Raw genomic sequence first — 22,105 nt, 5'->3', positions numbered from 1 at the left:
GTCTGTTTCCATTGATATTGACAATAAATAAATAAGTAATACATGAATCCAAAGACAGAAGTGGACAGGTAGAAATTAAGGTTTGATGACGCGTCATGTTAAAGCCTCTGACTCAAGGTTTGTGACTTGGTTGCGTGTGTGTGTTCACTTTAGGGAACATGAAACCAGGGCCTCGGGCGTTCTTCCCAGATGAAGTGCTACCTGGAGAGACCCGCTCCCTCTTTCTCCTGGAAATGGGTGGGTCCTTACGAAACAAGTTCCCTTTGAGCACTAAACCACTTACTTCTTCTGTCTGTGTATGTGTGTGTGTGTGTGTGTGTGCGTGTGTGTGTGCGTGTGTGTGCGTGCAAGGGCAGCAAGTTCATTTTGAAATAGTATTGGGCAACCGTGACACATAGCTAACAGACTAGGCTTTCAGGTGCAGGAGAGATGGACTGACAATAAGACACAAAAGCACAGCGTCCGCCTGATGGAGAGAAGAGTACCTTTGTTCTTTCTTTCTGCTTACTATAAACCCACATCACGGGATTAACAAAAACTCCAATTCTTCTAAAACCACAATCATGGGACAGAAAATTCGTAGCAGTCAAGCATCACTAAGCCGAAGGTGTCACACTGACATTATTCAAGCATGATGTCATTATCAGCTTATACAATAGGCGGGACAGGGATCCTTGAGAAAAGCCAACCACAGGGCTGTCCTCAAGACCAAGACAAGTCAAAGCAAGAAGAAAAGCGGGCAGTTCATTGTCTACATCTAACACCAAGACGAGCACATAACACAGGTCTATTCAGAGCATGTTTGACCCACGCTGGAGATAAAAGAGCTGCCACACTGTTAGCAAAGACTCTGGTCTGCAGCTTGGCTCCTGATACACTTCACTGATAAACCTGACTCACCTGAAAGATGTCAAATCTCTGAGGATTAATGAAGATCACTAAGTACAATGGGCTGACATTAGCATGCTAGCACACTGAAGAAAAGGGCTTTAAACAGTCTGCAACGAGACGGTGAGTTACTCTGGAGGGACGTCTACACCTGTCCTGAGCACACTGTATGTGTGACTGCACGGTGGCATTATGGGTTTTTCCAATTTGTGATCCCAGAAGCCTCCAAACTGAGGGTGAGCGAGGTGAGAGTCTGGAAAATGATCCTGAAGCCGAGGAGCAGGTGATAAAGTATCTGCTGAGTCACTGGTATTGCTTGATCAATAACCTTATCAGCTTCTACGTGGACAGCGTCATTTGTGCTGTTGTTAGGTACAAACATATACTTCCTTTTAGAAATTTGCTTGTCAGTTGGATGGTAACCTCGCTTCACTCTCTGTTTTCCTCCCCCTCTCACCCTCCTCTCCGAGGTCACTGTACCTCCACAAAGGCCTCTTTTGTGTGGAGCCAGCCCCCCTCCTGACAGGCAGATGGAGGGACAGGCCTCCCATTCTCGCAGGGCCATTTTCTCACAGCCCTCTGCTCTAAGTCCTGCCTTTAACATCCCCGTCCTCCAGCTCTTTTCTTTCACTTCACCCCGGGTGGCGGTCAGTCGTCCATTTGGTCGGCACCCCTGCTGGAAGGTGCTGCGAGGACAGCACGCAGCAGGTGCGAATGTGTGTGTGTTTCAGATTGCTGAGATTGTTTCACAATGCCTTCACTGATGAAGCCAGGCCAACTCTCTGACCTATGTCCCCTCGTTTGACCGGAGATTTAGCAAGAGCAGCTATGCGTTAAGTGAATGTTTGTGTCGTGGTGTTGGCGGGGGGCTCTTATGTGTGTGCAGATGGCCCGTTCAGACGAGCTGAACTCGGTCAAATGGACGACGAGATGCTTCACTATCATGCTTTAATGGAGCCTGCCTCTACTATGAGGTCTGGAGCCATGCATCCATCCCAACATCAGCCCCCGTCTGTCCGTCACAAACACAAAATCTTGTGAGTGTCAAATACTTGCTGGCTATTAAGACTTATAAACCCGGTTTGAAGCTGTTGCTCAGAACCGGGTTTTGCAAGAACTAGTTCAAGCGTGTTGTCCAATCACGTCAGAAAGGTATTTAAAGCTGTTTCAAATGGAAACACTCAAAAAGTAGGGATGGTACAAACAATAGATTAATCAGTAACTAATCTGGTGGCCTGAAAATACACTGCTTCCATGTCATGTTATCGCATCCTGACAGCTCGAAAGCTCCACCACAAGTGGTGCATCTGCTTATTAATTGGCAAAGCAATAACTGAACGGTCAAGACAGATTTCCCTGTACATACTCTGAGTTTGCATTGCATGCTATTTTCCACTGACGCTCCAAATTCCTCCCAGTCAAACAAACAGTTCATCCAACGTTTGAGCCGAGAAACAAAAACACCAAACCCAGACGGAACACCTACCAGCAGGTGAGGATGCTGGCGGAGGTGAAGAGGATGATGGGCACTGGGTAGGAGGCACACAGCAGCCCGTGGCGGTAGAAGGCCGCCGAGATCTTCTCTCTCAGCTGCTCACGCAGCGTCATCCTGGTGGGCGGGGTCAACTCCCGGCCATTGGGAAGCACTGCGCGGCCGAGGATGGTGCGCCGCGGGGCATCCAGGGACCTGCTGGAGCCAGAGATGATACTTTAGCAGGTCATTTAAGAACTCGTCACAGGTGCTGGTTGATCTTTAGTTCATGCTGTATTTACCCTCACACATTCACCTCTAAACATACATCACACACAGCTGGTTAAATATGAGTTGCTATACTAAAACCAGCAACCAGCAAATGTTTTCGTACTTCTGCCTGATTGACAAGTGACAAATATAACAATCATCAAAACTCCTGTCAATTCTGAAAATGTAGTGTGACGCTTACACGCAGTGAGCTGTGCAGAAACCAGCAGCTGGTGAATAATTACAGGCCATGCTGACATCCCATGACTGTTCATCTCTATTATTATTATATTTCTGTCACGGTTAGGGCTGAGGAATAATAAACACATATGTGGGGAAAAACAACTGCAGCTTAAGGGTCATTTTTGTCAATATCACCTTAAATCTCATCAGGAAAATCCCGTGTACACACACACACACACACACACACACAGACAAAGTCCAGCTGTTACAGAGAAGCTCTGTCCTGAACACCTAATTAGTTATATTCCCCATGTGCTGCCATGTGTACGTGCTGCTGACGACAGGCACGGTGTGTTTTTCCTTTAGACCAGCTCATACAGGAGTCACATGTGAGGCAGAACTTAAACACACAGTTCATTCACCGATGGAAAAGGTGTGGACACGTTCCCACCAGTAGGAAATATACAACTCCGGCTGAGCAGCGACACACATACACAATGCATGGATCACACACAGATAAAGAACAACCACCGGGTTCCCTGTTAAGAGTCTTTTGTTATTACGCTGCTATGAACTCAAGAAACAGCATGACTTAAGCACATTCATTTTACACTGCGAAGCCTGAAACCACACTGAACACAGCTATTCTGTTTAGGACTTTGAGTTCTGGGCTGTTGATCATAAAAAGCAATTTCAAGATGTCACCTTAGGCTCTGGGAAATCGTGATTTTTCACAATTTCTGTTCCATGATTTATTTATTAGCCAAGAATGCCGTCATCAGATTAAGATAATGAAGGTCACTGTCTGTTTCAGCCCTAAAGCGTATGTTTACTGCCATGAACTGAGACACCACGATGCACTGCCACGAGACAAAATTCTCGTGTCAAACAGAAACTTTTGGTTATATTTTACATTATAAATTCCACTGAATTTGATAGTACTGCAATGTTGCTCAGTATCATAGCTGCCAGCAGGCTGACCTCTGATTTAAGATTAACAAGATCTGAATCCAAAAAAACATGAACTCTTTGCCTAATGGGCGGTTCACCTGACTTCAAACAAAACGGGTTCCCTCAGATTCCCATATCAACCCAATCTGCTGTTGACTTCGCTGCCCAATCTCAGCTCCTGTCTCTCTGTTTGCTCAGCAGACAGGTTCAGTGCTGCCCATCACTGTTTGTCGTTACACACTGCTTTTTTCCAGTGTTTAACTGGCTGCCACAGCGCACACTGAAGCTGGATTTATGCAGTGTCTCATTCTACTGACCATTACCACCTGAACACCTCTCTCTCGCCTAAGCTTCTCATCAGATTATTTGTTAACCACACCATAACACAACAACAAAGCTCTGTCACATCGGCCGTTACAACACTGTGCCCGTCATACAAGTCTTCTACTGTTCTAAAGCCATACCTGCTAATGGGAGACCAGGTTAGCTCTCTGGCTCGTGTTTGCTTATGTCCTCTGAAAGCAGCAGCACTGGGTTTTTTAAGCTTAAGCGGTGCCTTGTGGTTAACATAGTGCTCCCCTCTTGACTCAGGCAGAGTATGCGATTGCTTGGCTCGTCCTCCCGGGAGCAACGGAAACATTCCCTGGGAGGAATTCACCTCAGGAGTCTCTTGATCTGCTGTTATAAATACCCTATACAGTAAAAACAGCAACGTCCTTACAAGCTTGCACAATGGGCTCTGCAGAGGTCAAAAAGGGCTTTGAAGTAAAGCCTTTCTGCTCTCTGTTTCTGTCGGAAAGTCGACTCTCAGCCAGGTTCTGGTCCTGCTCACTGTCTTGTAAGGGAAAACTTTGAATGAATGCCTCCATCTCTCAGCTGTCTGCCCAGTTCACTGCCTGCTGTGGTGTTACGTGGGTGTAGCAGCGAGACCTGATTTGGCAAAGGCTCAGCAGCATCTCCGTCAGTGAACTAATCCGGGATTGAGCCGATCGGAAACTCAACGAGCAGGGCTCAGGGCCTATGGCCACCCCCCACTGCTTCCCTCCTCTGTTCGGAGCATGTGGGCAGGCAGTCTATCCTGTATGCTGTAGCACGCCAAGTCATTCACATCTCAAAAGCATGACAAAAAAGCAAGGAAGTTTGAGGGTGAAGCAAAACTTCACAACCAGGGCGGAAAATTAACACCAGCAACCGGCCGAGTGCAGGTACACTGTTATTTCAGGCCGGTGAGTTTGTGTTCTCCTCAGCCGCTTTGGCAGGCAACCAGCAATTGTTTAGAAATCCTATTCAGTCTGGCCGGATTGTGTTTGCTAGGATACACCAGCTACTACAGATGAGGGAATAAATAGAGCATTTCTGCTAAAACCTAACATACCACAAATAATTCTTCATGACACCAGCACGGAAAACGTCTCAGCTAAGAAACCCTGAGCTTTTGCGCATATGTGCCAGGCAACTAATAGTCTAACAAAGAGCAGTCTATACACCTCCCACGTGAGGAGCCAGCACACTTACTTGCAAACAAAAACACAGCTACAGACTGACAGACGCAGTGTTTCACATTATAAGCACAAATTCAGTTAGGGAGATCATTGCATCTTAATTAGGAGGCCTGCGGATTAGTGTACATTTATAAAGCTGCAAGACTACAACTATGAGCAAAATGGTACTCTGAGTTTATGCAGGACCTGTATCAAAGCTATTACAAAACTTATAAACCCTTCACCGGAGTGGGAGATTTGGAAAAAAGCAAAAAAAATACCAGCTCACCTCTTTTCAACACTCCCTAAAATGCCCATCTTGAAGGCATCTCCTGGGCTTAAATATTCCAGTGGCATCATGAGCAACTTTCAGTATCAAACACTTCATTTACTTGCCTTAAAATATTAAGCAAATGACTCAAAGTCCAAAACTATACCAATATCCACAAAGACCGCAGAGAGCTTCAGGCTGTGTCCATTTTCCGTAGCATAACTGCATCAACATTTAATCCCATAGTTGCATAATGTGGAAGCATGCCGCTCTGATCAGTGACTCCCATTAGTCCTGTTGTAAATGTAGAGACAAGCAATGTGGATGAGCAGATTACTGCAACGCAGCCTTTTACATCCACAGCTGTTGACAAAAGAGGGAAACGTCCTGTCAATCATTAACCATATTGTAATAACTAATGATGTGAACTAGGCCATCCATTTCAACACAAGGATTTCTGTATCTCTGACAAGCTCTTTAGAGGAGGAAGGAGAAAATGTAAAGAGGTAGAGTTTAATTTGAATATTTTTATTAACTGCATCAGCCAGTCAACATGAACATACATTTAACAGCATGGTAACACTATCTTTTCAACACATAACCGCATTACAATCTAGAGATCAGGTTAAAGTAGCCAAAATGTTGAAATAGCTCACACCAAACACATGCACGGATGGTGGGGCTGATGCAACCCTGTGGCAACATCACCTGCCAGGAACAAGCTAGCACCATGGCTGCCACAGCCAGAACCACGGATGCCCAAGAGTGACAAAAAGGCTCCAGGGTGGTCCTCAAACAAATAAAGTGTGGTTTCAGATTTATCAGGATCGAATTTGACAAATTGTCAAGACACGAGTTTGAGTAAGCCGTCACAGATGTCCCCTTCAGCAGACTTTCCGTACACATTTAGCTGCCCGAGTCACATTTACCACACAGCATTTGTCACAACTCATGGCCTCCATCAACAGTGCTATACTTTGACATGAGAAGCTATGGAACTAGAAACCACTGATCAGGCACATGCCACTAACGACCTTATATATTACGTTTCCGGTCAAATTCCCCAAAATAAAACACAATTAAGCATCGGTTTGTCCTCTCTGGGAAAACGTGCGAGTCCCTGTTGGGGAACCTGCCGTCAAGGTGTCAACTGACAAGCTAACTCACGTACAGTAACGGTAGTGACAACAGCTAGCTAGCGTTAGCTACCACTATCTCGCAGGGTGTATCTAATTTTCAGTACATAACACTAATTTTAAGACTTTGTGGTAATAGTCGGAATTGAATACTAACACTCAAGCTTTATTTGAGTTTCAGTTAATTAACCGAAACAAAATTTATGGATAGTAGAAGTTAACGACAGTAACTGTTGTCTTGCTAACGTTACCTGAGTGCGTGACTGAGTTGATCTCTCGTATTAACCGCACTCCATAACCACATTTTCAAAAGCTTAGAGACCAAATTTACGCTATACAGTGTCATGTCTCATGTACACGACCACAGCTGCATACACCCATCCAGGTGTAACGTTTATCTCAAAAGTTGTACCTTTTCTGTACCTGCAGACAACTTGTGATGACACCAAGCTAAAGGCTAACATGCATAGCTAGCAGGCGCCTAGCTACCCCCTCAATGAACCCAGTGAACCTGATCAATATGTATTTGACCAATTAGCTAGAAAAGCTTGTGGTAAACAAAAAATGGTCATACATGCCACGAAGGGATAGCGTTGCCAATTCCACATTAACAGGGCTGTCACTGTGTAAGAACAGTTTGTAGCCAACAACGCTGCCAAATAACCAAATGAATGCTAAAGTTAGCTTGCTTAGCACAGTGACGATGTTAAGTTGTACAGTGTGCTTTGGGATGTCCGGGGCTCACATGAGATTTAGAGAAATAAAACTGATGCATGTGAGCCCCGCAACGGCACCCACGCTGCTGTGACCATAACAACGCTCAGGAGCTAACATTTAGTCATTAGGTAATTCATAAGCTCCCATGCTTTCTTCCGCCACGGAGCTAACTTTCCCAGCGTTGCTAACGACTTACAGCTTAACTGTTCACACACTTGCCTGAACAAACTTCACAGACTCCCAAATATGTCTGCTGCTGTGGTCCTCCTGGGTAAACTGGCGAGCAACCTCCGCGTTATTCCTTTATTTTGGAAATGAGCTAAAGGTGAACTTGTATGCCCCGTACGTGATGCCGACATGCAGGAGCAGTGTTTCCAAACTGGTTGTCAAATCCCGGAGAGACCTCTCCACTTCGACCTCTCACCCTGCGGACAGAGCGCAGGGACAGGGCGACCTCTAGTGGGTGTACAGACAACGACAACAACGGTTTCCACGGTTTTATTCCATTTTATTTAAACATTCAGCGACAGCTCCAAACACCTACAGTCCCTGTGAGCACTGTAGTAAAGCATTCATTTTAATTAACCATCACAAATGTAAATAGATGCAATTGTACATCACCTGCTGTCAACACACAAAAACTGATTCACCTACTGACCGAATATTGACAACCTGTCCGTTGTCATATCTTCAACAGCCTCATAATCAGACTGAACTGGTCTTTTGTTTGCAAAGTGAGCCATGTTTCAGAGGTCTATCAGCTGAAGTCCTTCCTCCAGACAGTCTGGGGTCCAGACTGAGTCCTTCACACCAGCAAGCATCCAAACGTACTGCCTGGCTTTGGATGGTACATTCGCAGGGTTCACCAACCACTTTGGCAGCCAAACAACCAACATTTGTGTTGTGCGAACAGTCAGTTGTCACATTTAAGAGACAGAAAAAGGCAAACCAGGAGGTTGAACCACATAACTAAAGAACAGCACTGGATGTCCCAGGAGCAAAGAAGGAGGCTCCTTTATCGTGGACCTTGTACTGAAAGAGTTTCTTCTGTGTGTACTGTCCATCACCTTGTCTCCTCCTCCAACACACTTCCACCTGAAAACAAAGAAAACAAAGAACACTTGACAGACCAGACGGGCACCACGTCATCGAGTACCAATCACCAAGGCCAGAGTCCATTTTGGTGGAAAGAATCATGTTTTTCATAAGAGAGAAACAGGAAGACAGCTGACATAATTAGCTGATTTATTCGTGAAATGATCAAAAACAAATTTGCTGGTAACCAATTTGATATCTGCACTTTGAATATTTGGCTTTGTTATGGGCACTTTTGTATGTAGAAGAAAATATGTTGAATCAGAATCAGAAATACTGCACAGAAAAACACACACCTGTCCGTGTATGTCCCTACAGAAGCCAGTAGGGAGACCCTGTACATGAAGAGTGAGGCTACACTGGTGGGTCAGGCCCTTCAGAAGTCTCTCTGAGCCTTCATCATCTCCGTCGTCCTCCTCTTCTTCCCCATCACAGCGTGCCAGCATCACCACATTGCCCTGCAGTCACAGTCAAAGTCCTGGTGATTAGTTTTTATTAGATCTGTTCACTTCATCCAACCGTCTTTAATAAACATATTGCACAGAGAGTGAGTGCATCCCTTAAAACAACTCAAATAAAAGCAAATTCAAGATGGCGGAGACATTTTGACCACGTGAGCTGCAGCTTGAGACAGCGATACAATCATGCTTCGACAGTGAGAATCGAACCTTTAGCTGGGAGCAGACGGCGGCTCGGCAGTAGTGACTGAAGTCCAACACAGCTCCAACGCTCACCCCCAGACTCAGCAGCACACTGAGGTTATCCACCAGCAACACCGGGGGTCCCCACTCCTCTGCACCATCTGCTCGCTCTCCACTGCCACCAGTACTGCTCATACTGGAATGGACAAACTCATACAGACTCTTCAGACCAACAGAAGGATCCCTGAAGAGAGACGACATGAGGGAGAAATGAGAGTAGCAACAAAGTTAGACTGGTAAATGTGTGTTGTTTTTATAGGAGTATTACATAAGTACAAAGGTCTGGAAGTGCAGAAACCTTCATATTATGTTAAATATTGATATGTTGGAGACAAAATTTGAGAATAGTTCAAAAATGTAATATTGTTGGATTGATAATCCAGATAGATACGCTCAAATAATTTGATTGTAAGTTTTATGTGATGGTTTCAAACAGATGTGATGAACAGTGACAAGATCTGTCTGTGTTTGTAAGACAAAGCTGCGAAACCCTAAAAAAAAAAAAAGACTTGCTTGTACCTGAGGAAGTCCATGGCTTGACTTCCTGTGTTGGTGTCTCGAGGAATCAAAACAGACAGCGACTCCTTCAGTCCCTCCAAGAAAACCAGCTGCCCTTTTTCCTTTGCTTGTGCTAAGCTTACACCCTGAGGACACACAAGTCGCACACAGATACACACAGGTTCAGCGTCGTCATCAAAAAAGACACATCAGCATTTGACTGTCCATGAAGCATGTGGCAAACTGTTGTAACACACATTATTTGTCGGCTTTTTAATGCTCATCTGGTGTTCAATTTTGATTTTTTCCAATTGCTGTGAACTACAATGACTTATCAATACAGAAGTGGTGACAAAAATGAAAAGAAACAGGATTGGAAGTGTGTTTTAGAGGAGATAGACATGATGCCTAACACATATGATTCAGCCGAATGAGTAAAATATTATGTGGATGTTAAATGAGAATACAGCACAGCGGCATCAGCGGAGACTCACCAGTCTCTGGCTGACTGCACTGTAATGATTGAAGGACTGAACCAGACCCAGGAAACACACTTTGCAGCGAGCTGAAACAGAAAAAGAGAGTTCAGCTAAATACACTACATCACACCTGAATTAACTGTTTCCCTCAGTTTGGTAACAGGTGATAACTCACCGCGTAAGTACAAAGAGAGGAAGTGGTGAATGAGGAAGGAGGCATCACTCTGTCTGTCTGAGACCAAGATAAATTCTCCCTGTAGGATGAAGATGCAAATTTGACGATAGAGAAACGTGAGTGCTGTGTTATTTGCGGCTAACGTTGCATTGCTGCTACATGCCGCTGAGAATACAAGAGGAACTCACGCGTTAGCATGTAGGACAGTGTGTTACATCTTAATACAGCAGTGTGTGAAGTTATACTTCATATCAGCATGCTAGACAAATAAAAAAAAAAGTTAGCCCCTCACCTGTGTGAAGCTGTCAGGGGAGGTGTTCAAGATGCTGTTGAGCTCTGTAAACATAGCTAACCGTGCTAGCTATCCCAACTGTAAATAATACCAGCTTAACAGTTTGTAGGCGAGCTAAAATAACGTGATAAAATAGGATTTGTTAGCGGGAATAGATCTCAAAATTTGTCTTGTAGATTCATAGGTTAAAACGTAACGTCAGAGATTTTACTTGAAATCATAATTTGACAGCTTTGCTCTCCGCTAGCAGCTGTGCTAAAGTCAAGTAGCGTGTTACCAAAGATGAGTAAAAAGAGAAGAGGAGGTCTCACTCTCCACCTTAAAAAAAGTCATTTGGACCACGAAGAAGCCCTTTGTTGCGGCTTACTGCTGCATAAATATCCCAAGTTCCTGAAAATTAGTACTATTTTTATGTAACTTTAAGACTCAAAACAAAGCTTGAAGACTGAATTGTAGATTTTCACGGAGTTTCTTTTTGGAAACAAACCGCCTCAGGTCTGAAACAGCTCGGTCTCCACTGTGACAGCTATGTATACATATTCATTTGATAGACGATCTTTGATAACACATGGCGACTTCTTCGAGGTGTTTGTTGAAGACACCGCCTCCTGCTGGTAATAGCGTGTTAATGAGTAACAGTAGCAGTAGTAGTAGTAGTAGTAGTAGTAGTAGTAGTAGTAGTAGTGACATAAGCATTGTTATTAGTATCATTAGAAACACAAGTTTCATGCAGGAATAAATTCAGCAGCAGTTAAATGGATATAAGAAAAAGAATGGTGCTCATCTTTCAAAGCTCTGCTCTTTCATGTTCCACTTTAAATTTGAATTTTTTTTAAATTAATGCACTTTAGCATTCAAACATGACTCAAGTAAAAATGTTTCTGTAATACTAAATTAAGAAAACCTGAGACTGTTCAAGTGCGTTGGTTAATATTTTCCTGTTATTTATATTATTACTTTCTAACCTGTCTGTTTGCATCCACTGCAGGAGTCTCTTCCACACTGACAGTTTGTCTTTCTGTCAGAAATATGAGCGTTTATTTTCCAAGTGAGATCAGCATCCAGTCATTCTGTGGTAGAAGATGCTATTCATGAAGAAGCATTTATCAGGAAATTCTCAATAAGCTCAAACCAGAGGTTTCTTACCTGATGCTTATTCAATCTGTCAATTAAAACCTTCAGTGGTGATCATGTGTTATTGCAGGGTTAAACAAATTCTAAGCTCTGCCACCTCAAATATAGACATAAGAACACCTGTTGTCATATAAATATTTTATCGTCTATTCTTGATGCTCAATGGCAACAACAGCTGAGTGGTTGTGCATTGAATAGAGAAGCAGAAAACCTCTCTTCAGTGTGATCAAACTCAGGCAGGTTCATGTAAGTCATCCATCTTATACTCCTGGTTCATGCAGACCAGCGGAGTAAAACACTTTGAAGTAAAATGGGAGATGGAAAATGAACAGCTGATCATTTTTTCACTCAGCAGATGGCAGTGTGTAGCTCACTATCAGCCGCTCACTATCAAACACATCAGGACTGTCAATGCAGTGAATCTGCTTTTTTTAATCTTTAAGCGTGTTTCATATGGTCCTACTAATAACACAGCCTATAACACAACACAAGTCAGCAAATCCTGACTCAACTTTTCTTGAGTCTGCAAACTCACATTCAAGACAAGAATACATGCAAATTCACATAGATTCTTGAACATAGCATCAAAGTGTCACATTGTGTTAAAAATTTTAATTAATTTTACACCAAAATTCTTACATATTCCTCCTTTAACGTAACATCCTTTCAATGGATGTGCTGTAAATGACATTTTAGCCTCCTCTGTCTAAACGTTTGCCTGTAATCTAGACCAAGCAGATAATCAGCCACAAGTAAGGGTCACACGAACAGATGATTGAAGCTCTCAGACTGAGAATTCAACGACAAGTCAAGTAATCAAGGTGGTTTAGTTTTCTGCAGCTTTGTCTGTCTGCATGGAAAAAAAAACAAAAAAAAAACACAATCGTCAAGCAGGGATCATCAGAGCATCACCTAATATTGTATATCTGTACACAGACATGAGTATTATTCTACTCTGCTGAGTCAGACATGAATGAGCTGACTGTACCAGGATCAGCGCACAGACACTGTGTCATGTGAGTAGAGTAATATAGAACAATCCGATGAGCTGTCATTGACTTGTTTTTGGCAAACTGCCTGCTTGTTCTGGTATAATTGTTGGCACAGAAACACATGGATACACATTCCTACAGTCCCTGAAGTGTTCCTAAGCAAGACACTGAGGTTCAGTACAGTCACAGTTTAGTAAAGTACAACAGTATTTGTATCTAATACTGTCACAAATAAGTGAAAATAGCATCTTATTGACATACACACATACAGCTTTTTCTTAGTTTTCTATGAATACGTATTTTTATTCTTATTGCTTATATGTTGCTTTTTGATTGGTTTGTAATCACATTGTTATTCCCGTTGCCTGCTCTTTAATTTTTAATTTGTCACAGTTTTACTTTGTATTTCCTACTTTAAAGCACTTCATAATCTGTTGATGATTCTCCAAATCAGTTCAGCATCAATACATTAAACAAGAGCATTATTTTCTTGTCTTTAACAGTAGTTTCTCCTCCTGGACAACAGCTTAATACGGGTGTTTATATCATTGCGCAGTTGTCGACACACAATATAAAAGTTAAATTAATAAATATTAAGAACAATTATTGAATATTCATCACCAAAAACTCCTTTTCCTCTCCTGCAGACACCGTACATATAATCCTTCCCAGTTGCTGGCATTTGAGAATTTTTGGGAATGCAGGCTTTTTGACAGCTGCCATTGGTCCTCTTCAACAATACAGTGCTGTCCTGGTCCAAGAGAGACCCTTTAAACAGCTCCACATTATGCTCCAACTTCCTGTTTCAACCCGACATACAGTACATGTCAAACTATGGAAGCAAAGCCCATAGAAATTATTGTGAATTTTAGTTTCCCTGAAAAAGAGTTTCTGGTAAACACCAACAAAATGCAACACATACATTCACAGAACAATTTTCAAGATAACAGCAAGGATGACAAGATATGAGGAACAGTCCATCAGGGGGTGTAGGGGTTCAGAGTCCACGAACTGGACCACTGAGGCTCGTCGATCATGGAGACTGGCAGCGAGTGAGTACTGATGGGGCTGCAGATGGAACAAGGGGGAGACGGAGGGTACGTGTCGTCCTCCCATCGCAGGACTCGGTCCTTAGCTCTGCTGGGGCCATTAGCAGTCTTGGAAGTGGGCCCGTTGGGGATCTGGGGTTTGGTTTTGGGCATTCTGCAGAGGTAGATGTCGTAGTGGGCAAAAGGACCCTTGGAACCCTTGAACTTAGTCCTCTTGGCGAGGTGGAGCTCCAAGTCGATGGTCACCTTACAATGCAGGAGCAGACTGTTATTGACATGCAGAAGCACAATTAATTAACAAAAAACATTCTGACACATAAACACACGATAGACAGAAACAGTGCTAACATGCTGATGTTTTACACTTCCAGTTGTCCATTTTGTGGACAACTGGAAGCTTTGACCTGATGATGGTGCTAATGGAAAAGTAAAGGGATCACTAAAGCCTTTATAGTCCATCCTGAGGGAAACATTAATTTGTGCACCATATTTTGATCCAATCCATCTCATATATGTTAAGACATTTTACTGATGGGTGAAAATTTAAAGGTACAGGTGCACGGCGACGGAGGAAAAGTCAGACGATCACTAGAATAGACAGACACTCACAGAACCACAGCGCTAGCATGGCTAAGAACAGCAGTTAGCGGTCAACAAGGTTGAGATACCACCTTAAAAAATACCACCTACAGCAACTTAAACTTCATCAACAATAAGTCTGAGAAACACATCCCCACCCACGCTTTTTGACTGACAGGTACTAATTTTTGAGGATGAGCAGTGAAGAAACGTCATAACAGCTGAAGATGAAGCTCAAACAAAGACAATAATAGATAACTGACCACCACAACAACAACAAAACAGGACTTTATTTAGTGACACATCATCAGCATCATCATCATCGTCATCATCAGTCTGTCCTGAAGAGAGCAGCTGGGTCACATCACTCTCAGCCCTCTGAAGTCGCTGCCATCAAACTTCCCTGCTGCCAAAGCAGTCACTCATTCACATGTAGTGCAGGATGGAGAGAGGCAGCGGGGGGGGGGGGGGGGGGGGTCTGCTTCAGACTGGTAATGCATTGCTACATTTCCATCAGAAAGAAGCCAGAGGGTCCTGTTCTGATCAGCAGCATTCCTCAGAGCCTCATTAGTAAACTAGACGGTGCCAGAACGATTCATTTAGTCTTCGCCCCCCCGCGCTTCGCTCCTCTTCCCTTTTGGTTTCAATCCCTCCTTTCAGGCGGCTTTGTAAGACACACTGTGTGCTTGCATGCGTGCATGCATGTAATTCTAAATTGAGCGCACTTGTGCAGTTTTCCGTGTGTGTGTGTCACTATGTATTGTGTGTGCGTGTGTGTCTGGAAGTGCATGCGTGCACATTTTATGTTAATTTCAACATTGTCATATGTGTGCTTTTGTGTACATGCATGTATGACTTTGTGTGCCTCCATCATGCGCTACTATGTGTGTGTATCTGCACAGCCAATCACAACAGCCCCTTCAGGATCCTAACACCATCATTCCACCACATCGTCAGCCAATCACAGGCTTCTGATGAATCCCAAGTCCCTGCAGGTTTGACTTGGAAGAGCAGAGAGAGAAAAAAAGAGAAAACCTTGACACGCCTTCGCCATGTTCTCTGTTACCAGTTCTTTTCCTGAAGCCTCTTTTATACCCATAATACCATCCACACACATCGTAGCCCCCAGAGAGCGTTTTCTCTCCTTGAAGACCAGCAGTAACAAGTGCATGGCTGCATGATTTTGGGTAAAATGAAAATAAGTCAGTATATCCACATATAATTTTGAGGTTCTTCTATTTTACTACTTGTACTCGACTAGAGTATTACCATTTTATGCTACTTTCTACTACCACTTTTACCACCACACTACATTTGTGTGACATTTAGAGTTACTTGATACTCTTCAGTTTAATACATACAAAAAACACTCAGTTTATATGTATTTAGCACCTTTAAATTGATATGATGAAACTGTTTATTTCTGCTTCCAGCAGATACGAAAGCATTAGCATTCATTTGGAGTCACATGTCTGGCCTCCTGATAAATAATATTCAGCCTCCTCTCAGCTCGGTTTCGGTCTCCACCAACTCCTGAGGGAAACATCAGGCTCTTTAACTGTGTTCATCAGCTGTAATGAGGCTGGAGTGAAGCGAGGGGAAGTGCACAGTCAGGTTATGTTTGGTTGGTTCGTGACTACTGACAAACAGTCACATGATCATTATTAATATAAAAATATTGATTCCAGTAAAATGAATAAAAATTCAGGAATTTTGCTTGCAAAGGTTTTTTTTAATGGATATTTCTACCTTTACTTAAGTGGAAGTTCTGCACTAACGATCATAATTTGACATATTTTGAAAAAGTTTGATCGATCTTTGATAGCTGGTCCCATAAATACAATGAAAAGTCTTCAGTATTGTTAATATTTACATCCTTCGCTGATATGAAGAGTAGAGACTGAAATCTGACTCGAGTCATGATGAGGACAGTCTTCTGTGTGTGTGTGTGTGTGTGTGTGTGTGTGTGTGTGTGTGTGTGTTACTGAAGACCTGTTGACTTGGGACAGACTGTCCAATCGGGAACAAAAGCCGTGTCCCCAGTTGATTTTTGTGTCTGTCCTGTTCGGTTAGGTGAGGGTTAGGCAGGCAGTGGTCATGGTTATGAGCGAGGTAAGTTTCCAGGAAATGAATAGAGTCTATGTGACGCTCCCCAAAGTGACCTAAGTCAGCGTGTATGTGTGTGTGTTTGTGTCCTGAGACTGAAACTGTAAGTGACAGCTGGACAGCTGTGCAGGAGAGGATTAGGGTCGCCTGAAGGGATCGCAGGGTTTAACGTTTAACCTAATGTGGAGTCCAGAGTAGTTTTAATGCTCTGATATGCTTCAGTTTATTACTAGATGACTGTAAATCTGCATAAGAGTCACTTAATCTGCCTCGTCTGTCCGAACGCGCGTGAAGGCGGAGGAACCCGCAGGTCACTGGGTTTGGATCTCATCTGCTCAGACTGCATGGCAACGACGGCCTCTCTGTCTAAAGATGCGTTAAATCGCCGCCAGCAGCTGATAAGTGAGAGTGAAAGAGAGACAGCAGAGGAGAGGATGTGGTGGAAGTGTTCGGAAAGGACATGAAGAGCACACACTCTCAGGGGTTAATGCGTCCCTCTCCTGCTGTAATAAATACGGATCAACAGGCTGCTGCTTCACGCAGAGGGGTCAGGTGATGATGCTGGCGTCCGCGTCGTTGCTTAAAATGAGTTCCTTTAAACTCTTCTAAGCTCCTCTTACCATCTCTCACACCCTCAGAGGGATGTTTGATGGAATACTTTACAGCTCTGACCTTGACCTCGTTTTCCTGGAAAGCATTAAACATCCCATACAACACAACATTTCATTTACAGAACGTGCAGGTGTGCTACACTTCATCTGATCTTTAAGTGAGTTATTCACTATGTATTGAATTTAATGAAGTGTGTGCATGAGCTTGAACAATGCCAGAAGGATTTTTAGATAGTTTCTTGTGAAGGAAATGGAGCTTTATCATTCTCCATTTGCTGCTCCAGACTTTGGTGCGTGGTAGCTTCTTCCCAGGAGAAACATTTGGCGCTCAGTGAGTGATTGGTAGAAAAAAAGAAAGACAAAGATCTTGTGGATCATCATTGAGCAGCTTCACTTTCCAGCTTTCAGTAGCTGTAAATTGGTGAAAGTTGCTTTTTTTCTTCTGAACAAGCAGGCAAAGCTTCACTCTGTCACAGTGTCGCTCTCAGAGAGGTGACGGCACCTCCCCCACCCCACTTCACTCCTCACTGTGGATGGAACACACACTTGCTGCCATGGCATCCGCTGGTACCCCCGCCGCCGCTCGTTTCAATTCAGAGGACCCTCCTTTATTCTGTGTGTGTGTGTGTGTGTAGGTGTGTTTGAGCATGTGCAGTCACATGTGACTGCATGTGCCAACTTCTATGCGAGTGTGTGTGTGTGTGTGTGTGTGTGTGTGTGTGAGAGAGAGAGCCAGGCTGACAGGAATAAATGAGGGTGATAATCACAGTTGTTGCTGTTTTTGTAGCTCACCTACTGCTGTTTCCTATTCTGGATTTTAAAAAAAGTCTTTTCTTTAACCTTCTGGGGGCTGAAATGCCCTATTACCCCCCCCCCCCCCCCCCATTTATTTGAAGAAAGAGAAGTGCACCCAGACCTTCCCCCACCCTCCACCCATCAGCACCCCTCCACCCTGGGAAGGATCCCCCACAGAAACGCTGTTTAACCCTTTGCTTTCTCAGCGTCCAAAGCAGAAACCCGACAAAGGGCCGGCAGCACGGCGGCCTCAGGGGCCCTCTCAGCGTGTTTATCACACCATGTGTGTGTGTTGCTGTTGTACTTCTTTCCTGGTGGGAACCAGTTTGAGTTTTATACTTTCAGAGTGAGGACATTTTTTAAAGAGAGAACACTTCGTTTGGCCTGCTCTCACACAAAAGGTTAAAATATGAAAAAAAAACAAAAAAAAACAACAACAACAACAACTAAGGCATCTTTTAAGAAAGCATCATTTCACTGCAGCATTCACAGACCTGAGAGACTTGGATCTGAATTGCAATTTTACTTATAAAGACCTCTGACTTGGACTTGTCTCTTGGCACTTGGGTTGAGACTCGAGTTATGTGAGACTTGCCTTCGACTTGTCTCAAATAACCTCAGACCTGACCTGGACTGGACTCAAATGACTCGAGACATGTCAAATAGCTCGAAACGTGATTTGAACACGTCTTGAATGACTTGACAATCAACTTGAGACACATCTTGTAGAAGCTGGGACTCATCAGGAATGACTTGAGACTTGAATCACTACATGTGAAGTTGTCTAGAATGACTTGAGAACTTGACTTGAAATAATCTTGAATGACTTGAGACCTCATTTGAGACTTCAGACAAGTTAAATGACTCAAGCCTTGACTTGGATTTCAGTCACATGACTTGAAACTTGAATAGTCTACATGGGACTCAACTTGAGACTTGTCTTAAATTACTTGAGACTTGGTTGAAGGTTGGTCTCCGGGGACTTGAGATTTGACTCGACTTCAGATTTGAAGACCTGAGACTTGACCTGGACTCGCCCCCAGAAGACTTAAAAACATCTCTGGTTTCAGTTTGGGTAAGATGCATGATGTCAGTCAGTGTCCTCACAAGTAAAGAAGTATGAATGTGTGTGTGTGTGTGTGTGTGTGTGTGTGTGTGTGTGTGTGTGTGTGTCGGAGAAAGCGAGCGGCAGTGGGAAGCTGACAGATGCTTTTTGTGTGTATGAATGTAAATGCGTATGTGTGTGCGCATGTGTTTTTGTGTGTGCTCTATTGTGCCAGTTCAGCACCCTGAAGAGCACACAACGTTTGATAGAGCAGAGCTGAAACGTGTGTGGGAGGTGTGTGTGTGTGTGTGTGTGTGTATGTGTGTGTTGGCATGTAAGGATGAATATGAGGAGTTCATTTCTACTGTCAGTTCTGAGGTGGAGCTAATTCTTTTATATTCTGCTGTGCAGATTAGTCTACAGTCATACCTCATAATTGATTATTTGATCATATTTTGTATTAATAGTCTGAATCACCAAAAAAACTAGAGCTGTCTGATAAATGAAGGGCAGTGAAAAGTACTACATTTGCCACCAAAATGTGAGAGTATTTTGTTTTTCGCCACTTTACATGTTATGTACGAATGCGTTTGCGTGTGTGTGTGTGTGTGTATGCTGTTAATACCGTTTCTGTCTGCAGAAGATGTTTATTTTTCACTGCTCATAGATTGGACGTGCATCGGTAGGTGTTCTTCATTTGCATGTGTGTGTAAGTGCGTCCAGCTGGAAGCAGGGAAGCGTCTCTGGAGGCAGGAAACATGCAGAAGCAGCAGACTGGTACGTGGTGTTGGACTCATGGTTTATGCTGTGGAGACATTTTCGAACAGGAGACCAGCTGTCCACTCTGGAGACGCCGAAACTCACATCATCGACCTTCTGACTTTACACTTCGTACCTGCCTCTGGTTTAAACCTCCTGCTTCCTTTTAATGGTGGTGAAGAAGCTTACATTTCAAGTCTATCTATGTTTATATCTGTATGTGCTTTTGTGGTTCTGAACCTCCCAGCAGGCCCCAGTTAATCAATGCTAAAAATTAGCATAGCCGCTATATCTGGGGTCTCAAGGCATGGCTCGAAGTTGGTAATCTACCCTCGTAATTCACTAAAGAGCGACTAATGACTCAGCTGAGTTTAATTAAGAGAGAAAAATCAACCGAGTTCCTTTGCATCTCGATATAAGGGATCAACTGCGATCCTTTAGGCAACAGGTCAAGTTAGACGATCTCTTGCACTTCATCCGCAGATCGAGGTGACTGCGATGAGGTTGATATGGTTTAGTTGTTATCATATAAACTTAGATTGGCATCGCGGTCGTGTGATAACTGAACATCTCCATGACAAATGAGCCAACTCCATCCACCGATAAAGGCTGTGCGATGTGGCTGTGGAGAAGCCGAACAGGTGGATCTTGTGTTGTTGTCAAGGTCATGAATGAACCGTCAAGCTCAGATGAAAGTAAGCTAAAAGTGAAATTTGTTAATGTTCACTTCATTATGGAGAAAATGTGTCCGAACCTGTGTGTGTGTAAGCAGGGAAGCACACTGATGACAAGGATCTAACAAGCTGCGTTCAAAGCCATGCAGAGAGTGTTGGAGTTTACGGGGAAAAGAGGGGAGACGACGCTGAGGAAAACACAGGATCCACCAGAGATCATGTTAAAAAGGTTTATTTCAACAACTGTCTGAATCTTGTTTGTTTATTCTCTGTTCCAAGTCCCAAAAAAGTACAAAAAAAACAAAAAAACAAGTACATCAAAGGATTAGAAATCACATCAATGAAAACCAAGACACATTGTGTTGCTTCTTTTTAAATCAATCCAAGCAATTTTTTTTCCAATATTTATACATACTCACTGGATTAGTCAGACAAACATCAAAACCTCTCAGTAGCTTTATCTTAATTTTTTTTTTACAATGACGTTTTACGTACGTTTTAAACTTCTGTATGATTTCTTTCTTTTTACAAAATACACCAATGCAGGCAGGGGAAGGTGTGTGCGTGTGTGCGTGTGTGTGCGTGTGTGTGTGTGTGTGTATACATATAACCGTGTTTATGTTTTCATCTTTTCACTGTATGTGTATGCTTCTTACGTGTGTGTGTGTTTGTGTGTGTGCAGGTAAGAGAGATAAGGGAAGTCGAGTGACAGCAACAAGGGGGGCAGGGCTGCGAAACAGGGCGTGAGTGGACGTAAGGGGGGGGGGGGGTTGCAAGGCGGCGGCAGGGTGAGGCTGGGTGGAGGGTTACTCTCAGCTGGGGCAGTGGCGGTGGCGGTGTACGTTTTTTTGCAGCGGCCCAGGCCGCTCGGTGGCAGTGTTGCCGTGTCGGAGACGGTTGCAGACTGGGTTGGCTGGTACGTTGGCAGGCTGGTTGGTTGGTTGGTTGACCGGTTAGGCGCGCTCGGCAGCGGACGGACGGGGAGCGGGGAGGGGTTTGGGGCCTCCCGTTGCCGGCGCACCTTGTCGTTTTGGGTGTCGTGTTGTCAGGTTGCTGGGTGGTTTTGTTTCTGTTTTGTTTTCACATCATGTTGTTCTGCAGTGAGTTTACCTCCGAGGAGTTCTCCTCGCCCAGGACCTTGTGGTTCTCGTGTTTGGGGGTCAGAGAGTTGTGGATGTTGAGGGAGTCGTCCTCCTTGGTTGGGGCCTTCACCGGGTCCTCCAGCTTGTTCTGGGAATTAGGATCATCCTACCCAGGGAGGGGTGGAGGTGGAGGGGTGGGGGCAGAACGTACAGTTAGAACCACAACAAGATTCATGTTCTCTTGCAACTTTGACCCTGCTATGAAAACCTTTTTCAATTCTTTCAAAGTCTTCCTGGCAAATTCAACCCATCAGAACTGGACCTCCTCAAAAACTATGTTGATGTTAGGAGAAAACCAGCCTTTCATCCCACAGAAATACGTCCATATTGGACAATTCTGCAACTGCAAAATTTGCACAATTTACGTCCAATGCCAATATCCAGCACCATTTCAGGAAGTAGTCTGTACCAGACATGATGCAATTGGAGGTAAGGGTGTGGACTGACTTTCATGCAGAACACCAAGTTAGCACGTTTCTCTGACCTTCACTCAAACTGAACCTTAACCCCTGATTACTCTTCTACCAAAGTTGTGATGTGCACATATTTTAGGAAGTAAGAGTTTATAAAAACACCAGCTATAAAAATCCTTGTCATTGAACGTAATCTAA

At 43.7% G+C, this 22,105-nt stretch overlaps 3 protein-coding genes across 11 annotated transcripts in view; all 3 read right to left on the bottom strand.

Moving 5' to 3' along the window:
* The window catches only part of scap (SREBF chaperone), a 33,930-nt gene extending 26,194 nt beyond the window's left edge, over window positions 1-7,736 (bottom strand). Inside the window, exons 1-2 of one of the 2 annotated variants that reach the window (XM_076736228.1) lie at window positions 7,588-7,736; window positions 2,375-2,575 (exon numbers count right to left, since the gene is read on the bottom strand). In XM_076736228.1, the coding sequence (XP_076592343.1) occupies window positions 2,375-2,496 (122 nt within the window). In that variant the 5' untranslated portion in view covers window positions 2,497-2,575; window positions 7,588-7,736. Of the gene's footprint in view, window positions 1-2,374; window positions 2,579-4,227; window positions 4,644-7,587 lie in introns of those variants that run through there. The other variant, XM_076736227.1, reaches the window with a different exon arrangement.
* A 122-nt stretch (window positions 7,737-7,858) lies between these two features.
* Window positions 7,859-10,892, bottom strand: elp6 (elongator acetyltransferase complex subunit 6). Its single transcript, XM_076737357.1, has 7 exons — window positions 10,609-10,892; window positions 10,317-10,395; window positions 10,157-10,227; window positions 9,684-9,808; window positions 9,132-9,348; window positions 8,760-8,921; window positions 7,859-8,463 (listed from the first exon to the last, which is right to left on the bottom strand). The coding sequence occupies exons 1-7, from the start codon at window positions 10,660-10,662 to the stop codon at window positions 8,338-8,340; spliced, it is 834 nt and encodes a 277-aa protein (XP_076593472.1). The 5' UTR covers window positions 10,663-10,892; the 3' UTR covers window positions 7,859-8,337.
* Window positions 10,893-20,568: 9,676 nt separating this feature from the next.
* Window positions 20,569-22,105, bottom strand: part of cspg5a (chondroitin sulfate proteoglycan 5a) — a 53,482-nt gene continuing 51,945 nt past the window's right edge. For all 8 annotated transcript variants that reach the window (XM_076736175.1, XM_076736181.1, XM_076736177.1 and 5 more), the window contains one exon: window positions 20,569-21,600. In XM_076736175.1, coding sequence (XP_076592290.1) covers window positions 21,433-21,600 — 168 coding nt within the window. In that variant the 3' untranslated portion in view covers window positions 20,569-21,432. The remainder of the gene's footprint in view (window positions 21,601-22,105) is intronic.

Source organism: Chaetodon auriga, chromosome 8 (assembly GCF_051107435.1).
Source record: "Chaetodon auriga isolate fChaAug3 chromosome 8, fChaAug3.hap1, whole genome shotgun sequence".
NCBI classification, from domain to species: domain Eukaryota; kingdom Metazoa; phylum Chordata; class Actinopteri; order Chaetodontiformes; family Chaetodontidae; genus Chaetodon; species Chaetodon auriga.
This window is presented reverse-complemented; position numbering and strand designations above follow the sequence as displayed.

Excerpts from the sequence above, each read along its gene's own strand:
- elp6 (XM_076737357.1), bottom strand. The coding sequence starts at position 10,662 with ATGTTTACAGAGCTCAACAGCATCTTGAACACCTCCCCTGACAGCTTC. Across the intron at positions 10,228-10,316 it reads CCTCTCTTTGTACTTACGCG|CTCGCTGCAAAGTGTGTTTC; the intron begins GTGAGTTATCAC and ends TTTCTGTTTCAG. Across the intron at positions 9,809-10,156 it reads GTGCAGTCAGCCAGAGACTG|GGTGTAAGCTTAGCACAAGC; the intron begins GTGAGTCTCCGC and ends GTGTGTCCTCAG.